The sequence below is a fragment of the Phalaenopsis equestris genome, unplaced genomic scaffold (assembly GCF_001263595.1).
Source record: "Phalaenopsis equestris unplaced genomic scaffold, ASM126359v1 Scaffold001200, whole genome shotgun sequence".
Classification (NCBI taxonomy): domain Eukaryota; kingdom Viridiplantae; phylum Streptophyta; class Magnoliopsida; order Asparagales; family Orchidaceae; genus Phalaenopsis; species Phalaenopsis equestris.
In genome coordinates, this window is record NW_018165639.1 from 322,815 (window position 1) to 340,445 (window position 17,631).

The following is a 17,631-nucleotide window of genomic DNA, read 5'->3' on the forward strand; positions in this document are numbered from 1 at the left end:
TTATTGATTTTATAAAAAATCTAAAACAATTTTCTATCTAGTATTGAGGTAAAGTACACAACAACAGAGTTGCACTGCTCATGTCCTTCAACATGAGCAGCAGCTTTTTTATTTTAAATTTTCAGTAGATAATACTTATTATGGGTGGCAACACTAAAGTTTAATGCATTATAAGGAATCCCATACACCACTTTAGGATAACATGCATCGGCATTTGCCAGTATTTTATTTGAGATTGTGTCCAAAGGCAACATGGATATTCAATTTATCAATATTGAAAAACAACTAACATTTCTTTTATAATGTAACACCTAAAGTTCATTTTAAACTCTCTATTGTGATACATCTTCTTTGAAGTGATGCATCTTTTTTGAAGTGATACATCTTTTATATTGCACAATATTACTTCATCGTATACATATTATCAAGTCACAACGAGAAAATTTTCCAAAATTTCAAAATAAGCAGAAATTGGAGTTCTATATGTTTTCTTAAACTTTCTATTTTAAATAAAAAAAACTTAATTTGAGACATTTCTATCAGATGTGGAAAATAATATGAAAGCTCCACTTTAGAATACAAAAGGCCAAAAATAGATCTCAACAAGAAAATAAACAAAATTATAAAATAATTATATAAATGCCAACTCTAAACACAATAAATTACGACCAAGGAAGTCCAATTTACATTGTAACTTGATGTCGAAGGACGTTCAAAACAAGGCAAAATAGCTTGCAGCAGAGTAATTCAGCTCCATTACTAAATAGGATAAATAAGTGCTATGATTGTGATTCCACGAGTTCAATAACATCCTGGTTTTGTAGGCAGTAAAACCTACATTTAAAGCTATGCCGCACATAGGTTAGTTGGGAGATTCAAAGGCTGCATAGGAATAACGTAGGGAATGCATATATGATACCGCAATAAAATATGGTCTAGTTCTTTTAAGATTGTAGTGCATGCTAGAAGAATGCATAGACTAAACTTAGAAAAAGAAACACATTAATAACTTGAAAGGTTCAGAATATATATAGTTGGACGACACACAAATGCCAAAACATCAGTTATAGAAGATATATAAAATATAAGATGGAGATTCATTAAGGTGACAACATGCTAAGCAACAAGAGTAGAGGATTCTCATAGATAAGTTTTGTTACAATATGCACACGTCCATCAAATAATGGCCCTAAAAATCAAAAAATAAACAAAAGCTCCAATCCATGGCCACAAAGCAATATAGAATAGGATGTCAAAAAATAAAAGATTGTGCATATAAGATGTTCTAGCAGAAATTCAATAGTTTGAAAGTTAAATGAATTTCCTAAGTTCATGTGATAAAAAAGATCCCGAGATTATGGCATTAGTACACAGAGAAGGTACCAATTATGTCATTTTATATTTTTGACGGAAAATCAACCATCAGAAGCCTTCAATTTCCTTGACCTTTTAGACTGGGGAGGTGAAGGTGGCACATCCATAAATCTTCCAGGAGCCTGAAAATGGTATGAGAATACACACACACACAAACACACTCAGAGCAATATAGATATAGATATATATATATATATATATATATAATCAGGAAAATTATTGCTAAGATGATTATTATGCATAAGTATACATTATGATTGTTGAGCACAAGTGATTTAATATTTTATTGAATGTTTTAAATCCAAACATATATTTCAGTTTATCTAGAAAGTTTGGGAGAGGACTAAGCATCAGTACCTTGCGTTTATGCTCCCTTTTGCCCACTCTTTCTCCTGAAACACAACATGAAAGAATTTAAGCAAAAAGTGGTCGCTTGTCACTATGCATACCTGAAGAAGACAACTTTTACCGGCAAAACCAACTGCTTCAGATACAAATGGCCGCTCCGTATCTCCACGATATGAGCGCTAAAACAGCACAGGTTTATGTTATTTATGTAAATTAGAATTTTATTAGAAATCAGATTAACAGAAATCGAAAGTTGCGCCATTCCAGCAAATATAAGGAATTTCAAAAATGAAAAGAGAAATGGAATGAATCAAGGTTCAAGACTCTCATGGATAAATGCTGAGGTAACAGGAATAATTACTGCAATAGCACCCATGTGATCTCCATAAGGTCAAGTAGAGCAAGTATTACCATAGGAGTACCAGGGGCCTCAGCGAATGAAGTTTCACGAGTGGCGGAAGCTTCAGCCTCTTTATTCTGCAGCTGCAATATAACCACAAAAATGCCATGCTTGAAACAGAAGAATCAGCTCAACAAACCAACATCAGCATCATAATTATCATGTTGCACTGCAACCCATAGGAGCAACATTAAAATTATGGACAAAATTTCATTAACAAATCATAATCAAGAGATAAATGATATTTTGATTCCTTAATCATTTTAAAACTTGGCACCTATGCATGGCATTTTATCATATATGAATCAATAAAAGACCATTAATCATTAATCATTAATCATTAATGGCATTTTAAATTCCATTAATCATTTTATGGACAAAATTCCATTTACAAAAGACTAAACTTTTAGTACATTTTCCAAATGACAAGCTGGTATATATTTGATTTGTCAATTTGAATTATACAACAACAACAACAACAAAGCCTTAATCCCACTACATGGGGTCGGCTACATGAATCCTTTTTCTCCATTGCGTCCTATTTAGTGTCATATTTTCATTTAGTTCTAGTAAATTAAGATCATTTTTAATACAATAAGCCTAAGTCTTCTAGGCCTACCTCTACCCTTCTTAACACAAGTCGACTATAAAACATCTACTCTTCTAATCGAATCATCAAATGGTCAACGTTTAATGCTAAGCCAACTTTCTCTAATTTTGTCCGTCACAGGAGCACCAACCCTATCACGGATAAATTCATTTCGCATGTTGTCTCGAAGTGTAAAGCCACTCATCCACCTAATCATTGTCATCTCGGCAACACTTAACTTATTATTATGCTTCTCTTTTAAAGGCCAACATTCAGCGCCATAGAGCATTGCAGGTCTCACCACCATCTTATAAAATTTTCCTTTCAGTCTTAGCGGTACTTTTCAATCACACAAAATGCCCGAAGCATTCCTCCACTTCAACTAACCAACATGAATTCTACTATTAACATCCCCATCACTTTGAACAACGGACCCAACAAGATATCTAAATCGTTCACACCTTTTAATAATTTGATCACCCAAAGTCACACTTCTGTCACTAGAGCTATTACTACTAAAATTACATTCCATGTATTCAGTTTTAGTTCTACTTAAACGAAGGCCTTTAGACTCCAATGTAGACCTCCATAATTCAAGTTTTTCCTGGGCTTTTTCTCTCGTTTTATCCACGAGAAGAATATCATCAGCAAAAAGCATACACCAAGGTACATCCTCTTGTAGATGTCCAGTAAGACCATCCATAACTAAAGCAAAAAGATATGGGCTTAAAGTCGATCCCTGATGTAATCCAACAGAAATAGGAAAAAATTTGGTCAATCCTCCTTCAATTTGAACGCAAGTAACAGCTCTAGTATACATATCTTTAATGACTTGAATATATGTTATCAACACCTTTCTTCTCAAGAGATCTCCAAAGGATATCTCTTAGAACCTTATCGTAAGCTTTTTCTAAATCAATAAAAATCAAATGTAGATTCTCCTTATTATCTCTGAACTTCTACATCAAACCTCTCAATAAATATATAGCTTCCATAGTAAACTTGCCCGGCATAAATCCAAATTGATTATGAAAAATCTTTGTGATGTATCTTAACCTATGTTCAATTACCCTCTCCCATAACTTTAAAGTATGACACATCAACTTAATTCCTCTATAATTTGCACACTCTTGTGCATCCCCTTTATTCTTAAAAATTGGTTTTCTTTAAAGCCTCCTCAACTTTTTTTTTTATTAATGCAATGGCAAAAATGAAACGTTTTATTATTATTCACGATATTAAGATCACTAAGATCGATTGTATTTTCAGAAACTTCATTAAAAAGTTTATCAAAGTAACTCACTCACTTATGTTGAATATCTTTTCCAAAAAAAGTACTTTTTGATTTTCATCTTTAATACACTTTACTTGAGTTAACTTGAGTTAAATACTTTAATACACTTTACTTGAGTTAAATATTTACTTTTCTTCTAGTTTATACATATATTATTATACATATATTATTCACCCTCCTTAGTATCTAATCTATTATAAAGATCATTAAAAGTAGAATTTTTAGCATCAAGGATTGTTCTTTTAGACTCCCTGCAGGTCGTTTGATCTTTTTCTCAGTTCTCTAAACTTTACATTTAAACCAATTTTTATAACATAACTTCTTATATTTTATCATTTCTTGCATATTATTATTCCATCAACTATTTTTTTATAAAAATTTTTCTTTTGATTCTCCAAACACATTTGTGGCTATTTGTTTAATAGTATTTGTTACTTTATCCCACATAACATTTGTTTCTTCATAAATATCCCAAATATTGAAATCTTGAATTTTACTCATAAAACTAACTTTATTTGTCTTTTAAGTTTTTTCATCTAATTCTATGACGATGAGTCCTAGTATTCTTTATTTTACAACTCTTCATCTTAAAATCTAGAACTAATAAATGATGTTGGGTACTTAAATTTACATTTGGAATGACCTTACAATCTTTACAATCGCGACGATCTCTTCTTCTCATAAGAAAATAATCAATTTGTGTTTTATTAGATCCACTCTTATAAGTAATAAGATGTTCATCTCTTTTCTGAAAGTAATAACAAAATCATACGCTAAAGCAAAATCTAAAATAGCTCTACCTTATATGAATCAATAAATCATTTTGCACTAATCTTGAACGTCAGACATCCTTTGCCTATGCTTTGCACATGGCCATTTAAATAATCATTAAACTAAACAGAATGCAAAAAATAGAGCGCAACATGATAACAAGATTAGCTATCTGATTTGGAAAAGAAGATTATTATACTGTAAGCAAACTTCTTTAGTGGCTCAGATGTATGCAAATATTCAGAAGATAAACTCCCCAAAATTCAAATGAAATGCTCCCGCAAAACTACTTCCATGCTGGCTTAAAAACCAAAAAGAGCACCATTACATCCCTAAAACATTTAAAGTCAACTACAAGCATATCACTTGATGGCATGGAATCGGATAGAAGGCCTTAACACAAATGTTAGCGAATGTGCTACAAAGTTTAAGGCAATGCCTAAAGCATGGTTCTTCCATATGCATTGAGATAGAAAGAACATGAACAAGGGTGGAGAGCAAACAAGTGGTAGCACAAATGTCAAAGGAGGAAGAGAGAAATTTATTATTAGAATCTGGCACAAGATCCATCTATATATGAATGCGGGGAGAGTCCTACACTAAAATCCATCAAGATGGAGTGCTGGGCGCGGGCGCTATGCGATTATCTTAGGTTGAACAGCTCAAGTGAGTAATCATAATTTCATAGGACGTTTTAGCACATCAAAATCTTCCAATACCACCAACTAATTGAATGAAGAATAACATCTTTCAATAAAATATAAACCTGGAAACCATATTTTGCATTGAATGCCGTATAAAAACAAGAAACAATAAGATTTGTACACATCTCAATAGCACCAGCCAACACAGTTCAACTCATCAATGGATGTACATCAAAACCAAGTTAAAGTACCAATGTAAAATAGATGGTTAATTGAGCCGGCCATATACAAAACGATTTGAACTATAGCAATTCTTTTTAGAAGACCAAGTTATGGTGAGGAAACAATCATATATCAAAAGAATGAAAAGAAACTAAAAAGTTACACGGCATGATCAAATAAGTATTTTAGAGTCCAAACCTGCTTCTGTAGGTTGAATAGTGCAAGTATTTCTTTGCGCAATTCAAGATGCTCTGCGCATACTGCTTTAGTTGGAACTTTTGGTTTTATGTGTACCTGATAGAAGAGAAAAAAATCAAAAGCATGTGATTAGTAAACTTATGTAATACAGACTAATAATCTAGCACATCAAGTACGAACATAAGAGCTAAATAATAAATTGATTAGCAAACTTGTGTAATAAAAAACAAAACCCTGTCACCACCTCAGACATGTGATTTCACAAGAGAAAATAGTTAAGAAGCCAAAAACTAGAAGCCTTAGCAAAGGTTGGAGATACATACCCCAAGGTCTGACAATGTTTGCTCAACCCTTTTGATGGTTCTTGGTCCAGCATTGGAGCTAGCTGCTTGCACCATTTGGTCAAGTGCATACGTTCTCAAGTATACACGAAGCTGAAAATTCATGTTTAGAAGTCATTTTCCAAATATAATATGTGAATTTCAGATACTTCAAGAACAATGCACATAAATATTGGAAGATCCTCATTCAAATATGATTTAAATCAAAATATTGAACATGTTTTCAAATATTCCCATCCATTATGCCAAATTTATACACTGCAAGTGAAAGTTGCAAAAACAAAGAAAAAACATAATTATAATGCCAACCTGGCAAATCAGATATCAGTAAAATCTCTTTCGATGGATTTACAAGTTTTCATCAATGTGAGTCACCTAATTTTAACATAGATTATTTTGCACTAAGTGGAAACTTCTTTCCTTCCCACTATATTTTGTTTATGAAAACTTCAAAATGATAACCAAGACCAACTATATTAATCTTAAGTGATGACGCAAAGAGAAAAGTTAATTTGGAAGGTTCTCTAATAATTAGGGTGGTGCTTGTTAACTTAGGTGTTCACAAATCATTGTACTTTTTCCCCTATTACATAAGACACGAGATTATCCTCAAACATAGTATCAAACCAAGGATCGGCATTGTCATAGCCATTAGCCCCACCTCTTTCAGCCGTGCTTACATCCCCAATCTCCCTAACCAATTAAGTGCATACTTCAGCGTCTTTCCATCCTCTTGGATTTTGTCAGTGTAAACTCCAAAATGATAATCAAGAACATATAACTTAATATAAGCTATCATCAACAAACCATATTAAATATTAAAATTTTTAATAATTAAAGAGTTCTGCATCTTGTCTTAAGTGTTCTCTAGATCATTGTAATTGTCTCCTTATTATAAGCAGGTTGATCACGATTGAATAATACACAAGATTTTCCTTTTCTAGAACAAGGATTGGACTTGCCCGAGCCAAATGTCCCTCACACCTTGCCCACTGCTTTTCGTTGCCCCAGCCCTTGCGAGTTTGTTGCTCTTCGTGCCCACTTGCCTATGTGCTTACTCCCACATCATTCACAAAAGCTGCTTATGTGTTCATTCCCACTCACTCGCAATGACAAACACAAGCTCATGGCCGTACAACTGCCACTAGATAGATATATTATTGATCTTTGTATTGTCCCTATCATGTGTCTATTTTCAAGACAATCCCTTTTGGAATCAAGCGATGAATTCCAAAATAGGTGCTCCAACTCAGTCATCATACTTAAGGTTTGAGTTTTTCTCCTTTTGGGTTTAAACCAGTTTTCTAACCATTAGATGTTCACAACCAATTTTCATCATAATGGGTTCAAATAGTGCACAACTCGACTAGTTGCAAAAAGATTCATACAACTATATAATATAGGTTATTTAGATAGTTCCCTAATTTCCAGACATAATCTATACAAACTTCTTAAGCCATCAATCATGTGGAAACTATGCTAGCTATGAATTACAAACACTGACATGACACTACACAGACACAACAACACAAAAAAATGTAAAAAAGAAGACGCGACACATTATGAACACTATATTTTGTCTTACAAATTCTGATATAAAGTGTGTAATTAATGCACGTGATATTAACATTTTCTTTCAAAAGCTTCAAAAAAGCTTGTATGACACCATATATTTTCTAGAAAAAAGCTCAAAGATACATAAAAATTTTACATTATTAAATAAATTTTAATTTTCATCGAGTGCACTAATTGTCATTTATTAACAACACCTCAATAGAAATAAGCAAAAGAACTGATCAAAAATACAAACTAGACCAATAACACTAGAAAAAATATAGTAAGATAGTAAGATACAAAGGTAAAATAAAAAAGAACCAAAATTTTTCATCTTATAACTAGTGCACTATATGTATATATATATATATATATATATATATATATAAATATTTGTGTGTGTGTGCGCGCGCTCTCCATTCTGATGTTTTAGCTGTGTTGTTACTTTGCTGGTCCCGTGAACTGAAGTTGTTTCATTTACAGATTGAAAATGATTCCATTGTCACCCTTAATATCTGAAATAGTATCACTACTTACCCGTGGTATTGCGTTCTTACTTGGAAAAGGATTTTTTTTCTTTTAATCAGAGTTCAATAAACCTGCTGATTTTTTGACTAAATGTGGTGCATCGTCTGATGCTATTCAGCTTGGTTCGGTTCCTCTAGTTGAGCTTGTGGTCCTGCTACATGGTGATTTGGTTGATTTTCCTTTTGTTAGGACTGGACTTTATGCATACATACATCTATCTATATATACATACACCATAAATAGTTAAATGCAGTGTTCCCTACCAATATGCATGCAGACCAATATTCTAAAGGACAATTACATGCATAACATTCAAACAATATCTTAGTATCTTTATTTCTCAATTTTTTTTACCTATACATGAATATAAACAACAAAATTATAACATGACTTTTTTACTTTTGTCAAATTCTCAACTATTTGATCATGGCATGCACAAATACAGGGATTCTCGACTACTTTTTTTTATATTTATGAAATCTTTATGATTACCATGAAACTAATTATCGTGGCTCAATTTTCTGTAATTTGATGATGACTCTACTTAATTATGATATCTTTAAATTTTTTTCAAAATCGCCATGATTGAATTTCATAACAAATAAAATTTCATTTAATCACTCAAATTGTTTCTATAATATGCAAGTTCTGTAGAAGATAATATTGTTATCCACTTAAAGGCAAACACCATAGTGACATACTTGATCTTGGCATTTGCATGGGGAATCCACAAAGTAATTAGACTCTTCTAATTTTATTATACCTCATCAATCTTAGATGCTATTGTTCTCCAACATTAATTATCTATAGCATTATTCTCCACATTTCAAACTAAAGTTAGCATATGGGATTCCATTTATTATCTTAAAATATTTCTCCTTTTAGTATTTTTTTTCTTTTCTTTTTCTTTTTTTTTTTTTTGAATTATTATCTTATATTATTATTTTGTTACTTATTAGAATGGGTCGTAGAGCTAAAGAAAAGAATCCAACTAGAAAATATAGCACTCAAATTAAAGCTCCAAAAGAAAGAGCAAATGAAAGTTATGTTTATTTGAAATATAAATTTTATGACCAAATGATTACTAAAAGTTATAAGAGGTTGAAGGATCACATAGCATGCACAGATTTAAATATTGGACGATGTGAAAAAAGTACCATATGAAATTTTAAAAAAATGAGTAGATTATTTAAAAAATTAAACCACCATAAAAGAAGTAACTCAAACAAAATATGGAAGAAATAATTGAGTAAAGCTCTATGGTTCACAATAAGATGAGTTTAGTAAAAGTTACTTATTCTTTGCTTATAGAGGAGCTTTAAGAGACAATGGACAGATTTGCTATGAATTTAAATGAAGAAGAAAATAATAATTCTCCAATAAATCCTCATTTAATTTTTGCAAGAGAACACAGAAATTGAGCATGTTTAAATATTATAAGATATTTCTATGAGAACGGAATTCCATTTAATGTGGTTAGAAGTTTTTCATAGATTGATATGATTTGTTCTGCTTGAAATTATGGACAATGACTAGATCTTCCTAGTATCTATGAGCTTTGAATTTGGATGTTAGATGAGAATGTTAGACTTACAATGATGATTGATCAAGTGAAGATGTGGATTGAGATAGAAATTATAATAATATTTAGATGCTAGATCAATTATTAAACAAATAGTATCATAAATTTTCTTGTCAACAACCTTTAGAGGATTATATTTCTAAAATTTATTGATATATTTGCATTTGTAAAAAAACCACACAACTGTTATTTAAAATGCTTAATGAGGTTGTTCAGAAAGGATTCATCTTTTAGTGCCCTTTATGTGCTCTCATTGTTTTAATTTAAATGCTTGAGAAGTTGAAATAATTGTCACAACATCAATCTTCTTTGCTTAAAGTCAAATAATAATAATAATAATTTTAAAAATTATTATTAGATATTAAGCTTCATGAGAAAATTCATAAATAATAAATTTATTCAACAAGCAGAAAAGATTTGTAATTGCTTATTTGAGCTTGCAAAAATTAAAAAAATCACCACAACTTTTTGAGGCAATATTTGCTTTTGAAGAATAAGATAAAAGTTCTTGGGAAAAAAAATTAAAAAAAAAAACAAGAGAAGAATATTATTATAAAAGATGATTCGTTTAGTATAGCGTTATTGTGCTATGAAGACTAAGGCCATTAGTACATGCATGCTGCTGATGGGAGGGCACCAGCTATGACATTTATTTATAAATCTATGAACAAAGCAAAGAGAAAATAACAAAATATTTAGGAGAATAAGAAGCGTCTTATCAGAAAAAATGATAAATTATTGATGACAAATGGAATGGTTAGCTACATCAAAATTATTATGCTACTGCATATTATTTGAATTCCAGATTCATTATAAGGAATTCCATGTGAATAAAAAGGATAAGGCCAGTTTAAACACATACATGGATAGACTTGTCCTCGATAATCATCATCTTAAAAATAATGATCAACTCCAAAATTTTCATTTGAAATATCTATATATATATATGTATATATATATATATATATATATGTATGTATATCTATATATATATCATGTATATATATGTATGTATGTAATATATATTACATACATACATACATAAATATACATGCATGCATACATATATATATATAGACTTATTAATTAAATTAAGTCACCTAACTATAATCAATTTTTATCGTTGAATTATAACATTATTTATCCAACTACAAAAATGTCCACTATATTGCCTTTTCTTGACATATATATGTGATGGATTCATAATAGAATATTATGTTTATAAAAAAACATTACTCGTACACTTTAGCACTTTGATATGATTTGGCATGATTTTCCACAGAAATTAGAGGAAAAATAACATTTTATTTTTTCAAAGGAAACAATACAACCACAAACATACAAAATAAAGAATAAACACTTGCAATTCGAGACATAGGCAATCTCTACTAATTCCTACGATTCGAGAGGTAGGAAATCTTTCACAAACCCTAACCATAAGACTCATAACCATAATCTCATGCATACCCACATTTTAGTCCTATTTATACTAAACATTAATAAATAACAAAAGATGAAATTGTTCTCGTGCTAATAAAAGACAAAATTGTCCTCTCCCAAAAAAATTTTGCTTTCAAGGTGGATAAAAGATAGCTATTGTTGAATAAAGCTCCTCTGCCTCCTCGTCGTATTATAAGAACCTGTAATGTCTGATCCTTGCAACAGTGCTCTAGGGCAAACTTTTCATCACACAAAAAACATAACCCATTCGCTTATTTCTCCTGAATTTATCTTTGCAAGGGGCTTTTCTCTTTGGCGCCTCCCCCTTAAATGACAACGTATGGGTCATCAAGTTGAGTTGCAAGAATGGAGCAAAAACATTAAAAAGATGGCAGTCATGAAGTGGCAATAGGAAAAAGATAGAAGTTTCAGGTCTCTACGCGCCGCAATCTTCAGAACACATGAGTGTCGTGATTTCGAAGCTCCCAACTAGCTCAACCACGCCTTAAGGAGGTACTCTTCGTCAATTCCCAATGAGCTCAATAGCACGGTTGTATCATCTATATGCTATCCAGGTGTGATTCTCGGCGGTGGAATTGCCTGATACCTTCGATTTCGTGGTATTCTTCCGCCAGGTTCAATAGCACAATCCCTTTGATCTCATTTCTTTCTTCTTGCTAGGTTTAATTGCACAAAACCTCCGTTCCAAGAAGCCACAGATCTGATTTCAAAACTCCTTCCAAGCGCATGTATGTAGCAATCCCCTCTGATCCAAAACAATTCAGTAGTCATTTTCCAAAATCGATTGCAATAATATCATTTGTTATGATTTGCGCGATTTTCCATAAAAATTAGGAAAAAAGAAATATTTAACTTCTCCAAAGCAAACAATACAACCACGAACATATAAAATAAAGGATAAACACCTATAATTCGAGAGGTATGCGGTCTCTCCCAATTCCTACAATTTGAGAGGTAGGAAAACTCTCTCAGCCTTAACCCTAAGACTCACAACCACAATCTCGTGCACATCCCTAACCCTAAACATATTCGCCCTATTTACATACTGAGCATATATAAATAACAAAAGCCTAAATCACCCTTAGGCTAGGCCGGCATAACACAATCATTCCATTGCTTCAACCCAATCTTATAAACCCAATTCAACAAAGAGCATTGTCATGAGCAATGAGCTAGGATAGGCATATTGCATGTTGTCAACTTCTTGCATACATGTATTAATGATAATATTGCCAACGAAATGCCTATGAAAAGTGATATCATGTAAGATAAGCTGGCAGTAATGATGATTTGTATCGAGAGAGGCAAAATGTCAATAGGTTTAGCTCTATTAAGGAGCTAAAATGCATTCTCAGTTCTCGATAATTATACGTTAGTAATCAAAGTATTATCGAGGGATCATTTGAAAACTACAATGTTGAAGCAAGTCAACCCTTGTTGACAATTGTGATAAGACTAGGCAGCTAACTTATGATGTAGGAGTGATTCTACTTCAAGCCAATGCCTTGAATATGTGCCAAAATTTAACAATATTTATATTACACTTCTAAAACTGACAAGAATGTTTTAGAATAATTGAGCACTTGGCAGTTATACTTTCATTTCTTATAGACATTGATGCTTAATGCTTATGATTGCATCCCGTCTTGTTCAATTATCAGACCAAGCATTAGATGTTTATTGCACAAAGCTGGTCATATCTATGATTATTAATACTCATATCAATTTGAAACCTTAACGTGACATTATTGTTTCCTTATATTTTGAACTCTATTAGACTTCAATATCCCACAGTTTTACAGCTCAACAAATATTACTTTAGTTATTATTTCAAAGGGAAAGAGCATGTTGAATTTTAACGAGGTGATCATGTTTTATCCTTCATCTTAATCTTTTGATGTATAGTTTTGGTATATCAGAAATGAAAAATGTTGATGATTTATATTAAAGAGAATTAACGCGTTAATTATATAAGATCTTGATTGGTAGCGCTATAGTTTATTCCAAAAAAAAACTTAATTATGGATGCATTTGTACTAATAATTGTGATGGTTTTCATTGATGATTATGAAAAAACATATATTTTATCACAGTCTAAGCACAAGATTTTTCTACCCACTCAATCCTATTTAGTAAGAGTCAGAATGCATGTTAGAGGAAAATGTGTCTAATTGGGTTGATCATCTTTGCCACATCTCATGCTTGACTAGGGGCTCAAAATGGAACGTGATAGTACTATCAAACTCTTAAAAGTATTAACATGTGCCCACTTTGTCTCATGTACGCCGCCCTTAGATCGTGCCATATCTACATGTATGGCCCTAATTTGGGCTTGAAATAACTCGAGCATAAATTCGAGCTTGTCGAACATGCATTGGAGTGTTGGAGTGTTTATGCCTAACACATGCCTAATGTGGAATGCTACAAATGGAAGTGAATAATGACTTTTTTTTATGGCAAATGAGAGGTTATAGGCAGTGGCCTACTAAGTATGTTAAATGGGGGAGAAACGTATATGTCTACTTAAGAAGGGTATATATGAACTTAAACAAAGTTTATATGTCATTTCATCTTCATCTATCATACACATTTAGGCTCCAACTTGTCATGGTTGTTTATGTTGATGATATTTTACTCATTGGAAGTAATCATATATGTATCTTTCAGGTAAAGCACTATAGCCAAAAGCATTTTCCCCAAAAAAAATTTGTAGCAACCCTAGTACTTTCTCAAAGTGGGACTTTCTTAAAAGTAAAAAGATTATAAAACTCATAGAACAAATGATAACAATCTTCTGAAGAGATTGATTTTCTTAGTTTCAAACTAGCTCATACCCTTCAAAGACTTAAACTACTTCCAATAATGAAAAGGTTCCTTAATTCTTCATGTCAATATCAAAGGTCATAAAAAATGCTCTGCATGATTATTACTCAACTTGGCATTTCATTCATCATTGAGATTGTTAGTTAGCACAAGCAAACTCTAAAAAAAAACATTGCGAGGCAATTCTACAAATTCCCAAGTATATTAACAAATATCATTGAAAAAGATTACTATATAGCATGACTGATCGCTTAAAGTAACCTCAAATGCCAATTGTGGATCTATTTATCTATTAAACTTTGTTAAATAGCAAAGTTTACATCATTTGAATGATAATGCATGCCATTTTGGGTGTTCCCATGATCACTGTTCAGTGCTGATATATATATAAGGGATATCTATTAAAAAATAAACAATATTTTCCTTCTAAATGCCAAACAACAAACTTGATCAAATTCATACCATCATATGATGATTTTGTCTGTAATAAAATTGCATTGAATAAAGAATAATCAATAGCAGATAATTCCAAAATAATTATTACAAAGTGCTTTGAAATGATCTAAATAAAAATTCAAGAGAATAAGTGGCCAAAACTGCCAGGTGTATAATGCTATCCAATATGTTCTTTTAGAGAAATTTAAATGTTAGTAACCTACATCTAAACAATACTGAAACTTAATCCCCACCTACTTTTTATTTTGGGAGATTTAGAAAAGATACCTTGAATGACAACAGAACAAAATGCAGTCACTACAATTGAAGAATCCGACATAAAAGATGGCAAGTTATTATTAGTTTACATATAGTAATGGCGACGGGGTTAGGGGTTGAACCGGCCCAACATGTTCAACAAGAAGGTTGTCGGTTTAGCGGGAGACTGAACCGACCAAGCCCAAGTTTGGAGCTGCTGACGCCCAAGAAGAGGGGTTTCCCCTCCAAGTTATCTCTTATTATAAATATGTTGTTTTCCTATTTAATGTTTATTTTTTGCTGATTTCAGATTTCTAGCCGTCTGTTTTTCTCCCTTGTTAGGGATCTAATCGAGAACAGGTGGTACTCCAACTGTATTCTGCCCATGATTATCTCTACAAAATCCCTCCATATTTCCCTTCCCAGCTTGCTGCCCTCTTCACTGCGCCCAACCTTTCCTATTCTGACCGTCAGCTTTTTTCCTCATGCACCTCTACCTACTGTCGTCAATCCTTCCTACACCGGACCTATTACCACCAATCCTCCCTGTGTCCCTACTTGTTGTCGCAAGCAACCCCCCTCTCCCCCCTGCACCCTCGCCTACTTCCGTCAACCCTTCCAGCAACCCCAAGGCAGGTGGAAGGGGTGAAGACATACATTCGCGCACCGAACATATACTAATGCAATCTCATATCCTCAAAGCAAAATTGCATGTCAATAACGACCATAACAGCAAAAGAAAATCAGCTGTTTATAAAATAAAAAAAAACAACCTTTAGCTAAATTACATAAAAAATAGAAAGGAATACCATGCGTAATGAAGCAGGGGTAGTGGTGCTCTCAGTTATTGCTGCTGAAGCTGCAACAATAGATGATGTCTGCATGTTAGATGATGGTGATGGAGATTCAGCACGAGTACCTTTATCTGTTATTTCAATATCAGTGGGGTCGTCTGGAATATCCACATGTTCCGCACCCTGCAAAAAGTTTGATTTAAAGGAATGAAGAGCACAGTTAATCAACTAGAGAAAGGGCTTTACATTGATATCAGATCTCATTGGATTTCAATACAAATTGAAAACTTAAAGCCTGTGAAACAAATAACAAAGCTTAAAATGAATGTTAATAGATAAATGATTGATTTATTTTTTCAAAAAAATGCCCACTAGTTCAAATTAATGTTTCCAAAATATTTTACTGCACCAAGGTTATGACTTAAGGTGCACAAAAGGCCAAATTTCGTTGCCCATTTTCAGAAATTTACATAATTCAAATATTATATAGCTATTCAAATTCAGTAGACTCTGACTGTCATATATAAAAATCTGTCCACCAGATGTGATGATGGGCTCATTCCATGGGGCTGAGGCATGTTAAGAAGAATTAAGATAACATACTTACTACAAAATAAAAGATCAAAAGAGTGAAGAGAAAAATATTAGAAAAAATGTAAGAGAAACTTCTTAAACTACAGTACGGAACTCTTCGTATTATTACCATCATTTTTTCTTATTTGTGTCCATAGATCTTTGCTTGTAGTCTCTTGCTACTTCTTTTTGAAGAACCATGGAGAAGAATAAGGGTATGTATGGGCGGGCTTTATTAAAACTTGCTGTTTAAAAAGTTATGGCACCGCAACCAAGGTTTGTTTGTGCACCTTCTTTGAATCAGCTTTATGCATCCAACTTTTCGCAACACACTTCTTTAGCCAACCATACTCACACATCTGCTTCCATATCTCAGAACACCATCAGTTTGAAGACAAGTTCACAACGAAGTTTCCACATAAGGATTACAATGAAGTTTCCAAATAAGGATTACAAAGAAGTTTCCATAAGGTTTGTTTGTGCACCTTCTATGAATCAGCTTTATGAGCTTTATGTATCCAACTTTTCACATCACACTTCTTTAGCCAGCCATACTCACACATCTGCTTCCATATCTCAGAATTCAGTTCCACAGTTTTGAGATTGAATTTAAGTCAGAGATACTCCTAACTTTTGCTCAAAATTACAATGGTGTTTATATTCTTTTCCATCTTAATGCTAGCACCTTCCCAAAACAGCCAAAAGAACACCATCAGTTGAAGACAAGTTCACAAAGAAGTTTCCACATAAGGATTACAAAGAAGTTTCCACAAGGTTTGTTTGTGCACCTTCTTTGAATCAGAATTATGTATCTAACTTTTCGCAGCACACTTCTTTAGCCAGTCAGAATCACACATCTGCTTCCATATCTCAGAATTCAATTCCAAAGTTTTGAGATCGTGTTTAAGTCAAAGATACTCCTATATTTTACTCAAAACTGCAATGGTATTTATATTCTTTTTTATCTTAATGCTAGCAACTACCCAAAACAGCCAAAAAAACACCATCAGCTTCCACATAAGGATAACAAAGAAGTTTCCACAAGGATTTTACTTGCAACGTAACAATCTCCAAACCTAATATTTTTATTTTTTAGGCCAATCTCAACTTCAACATATTTTTAATTTTTTTTTTCCTTCAAATCTCTGTTTTTTGTTCTACAACAATATAAGTGTAAAAATTCTTTTTTTTTTCATGTACTGTTTCATATTATTTTGGAAGAAAATCTATCAAGACAAATTATGATATATATTATTTAAAAAAAAGGTTTTAAAACATGCATTTAAATAAATACCTTTGCCATAAAATTAACAAAGAAACCACAGGTATTAGGATAAGAAAAGTGTTTAGTTTTTATTTATTTGAATGATTTTTGTAGTAATTAATTAGCTAAAAAAAAATATTATTAATTATATGTGCAGTCAGATCAGTAATAATTTTAT

General features: G+C 32.3%; 1 protein-coding gene across 2 annotated transcripts in view; it reads right to left on the reverse strand.

Annotated features, from left to right (window-relative positions):
- Positions 1-1,161: 1,161 nt before the first annotated feature.
- The window catches only part of LOC110033503 (SWR1-complex protein 4), a 43,324-nt gene continuing 26,854 nt past the window's right edge, over positions 1,162-17,631 (reverse strand). The window contains exons 10-16 of one of the 2 annotated variants that reach the window (XM_020737503.1): positions 15,632-15,799; positions 6,164-6,274; positions 5,841-5,936; positions 2,084-2,205; positions 1,844-1,901; positions 1,732-1,766; positions 1,162-1,496 (exon numbers count right to left, since the gene is read on the reverse strand). In XM_020737503.1, the coding sequence (XP_020593162.1) occupies positions 1,433-1,496; positions 1,732-1,766; positions 1,844-1,901; positions 2,084-2,205; positions 5,841-5,936; positions 6,164-6,274; positions 15,632-15,799 (654 nt within the window). In that variant the 3' untranslated portion in view covers positions 1,162-1,432. The remainder of the gene's footprint in view (positions 1,497-1,731; positions 1,767-1,843; positions 1,902-2,083; positions 2,206-5,840; positions 5,937-6,163; positions 6,275-15,631; positions 15,800-17,631) is intronic. The other variant, XM_020737505.1, reaches the window with a different exon arrangement.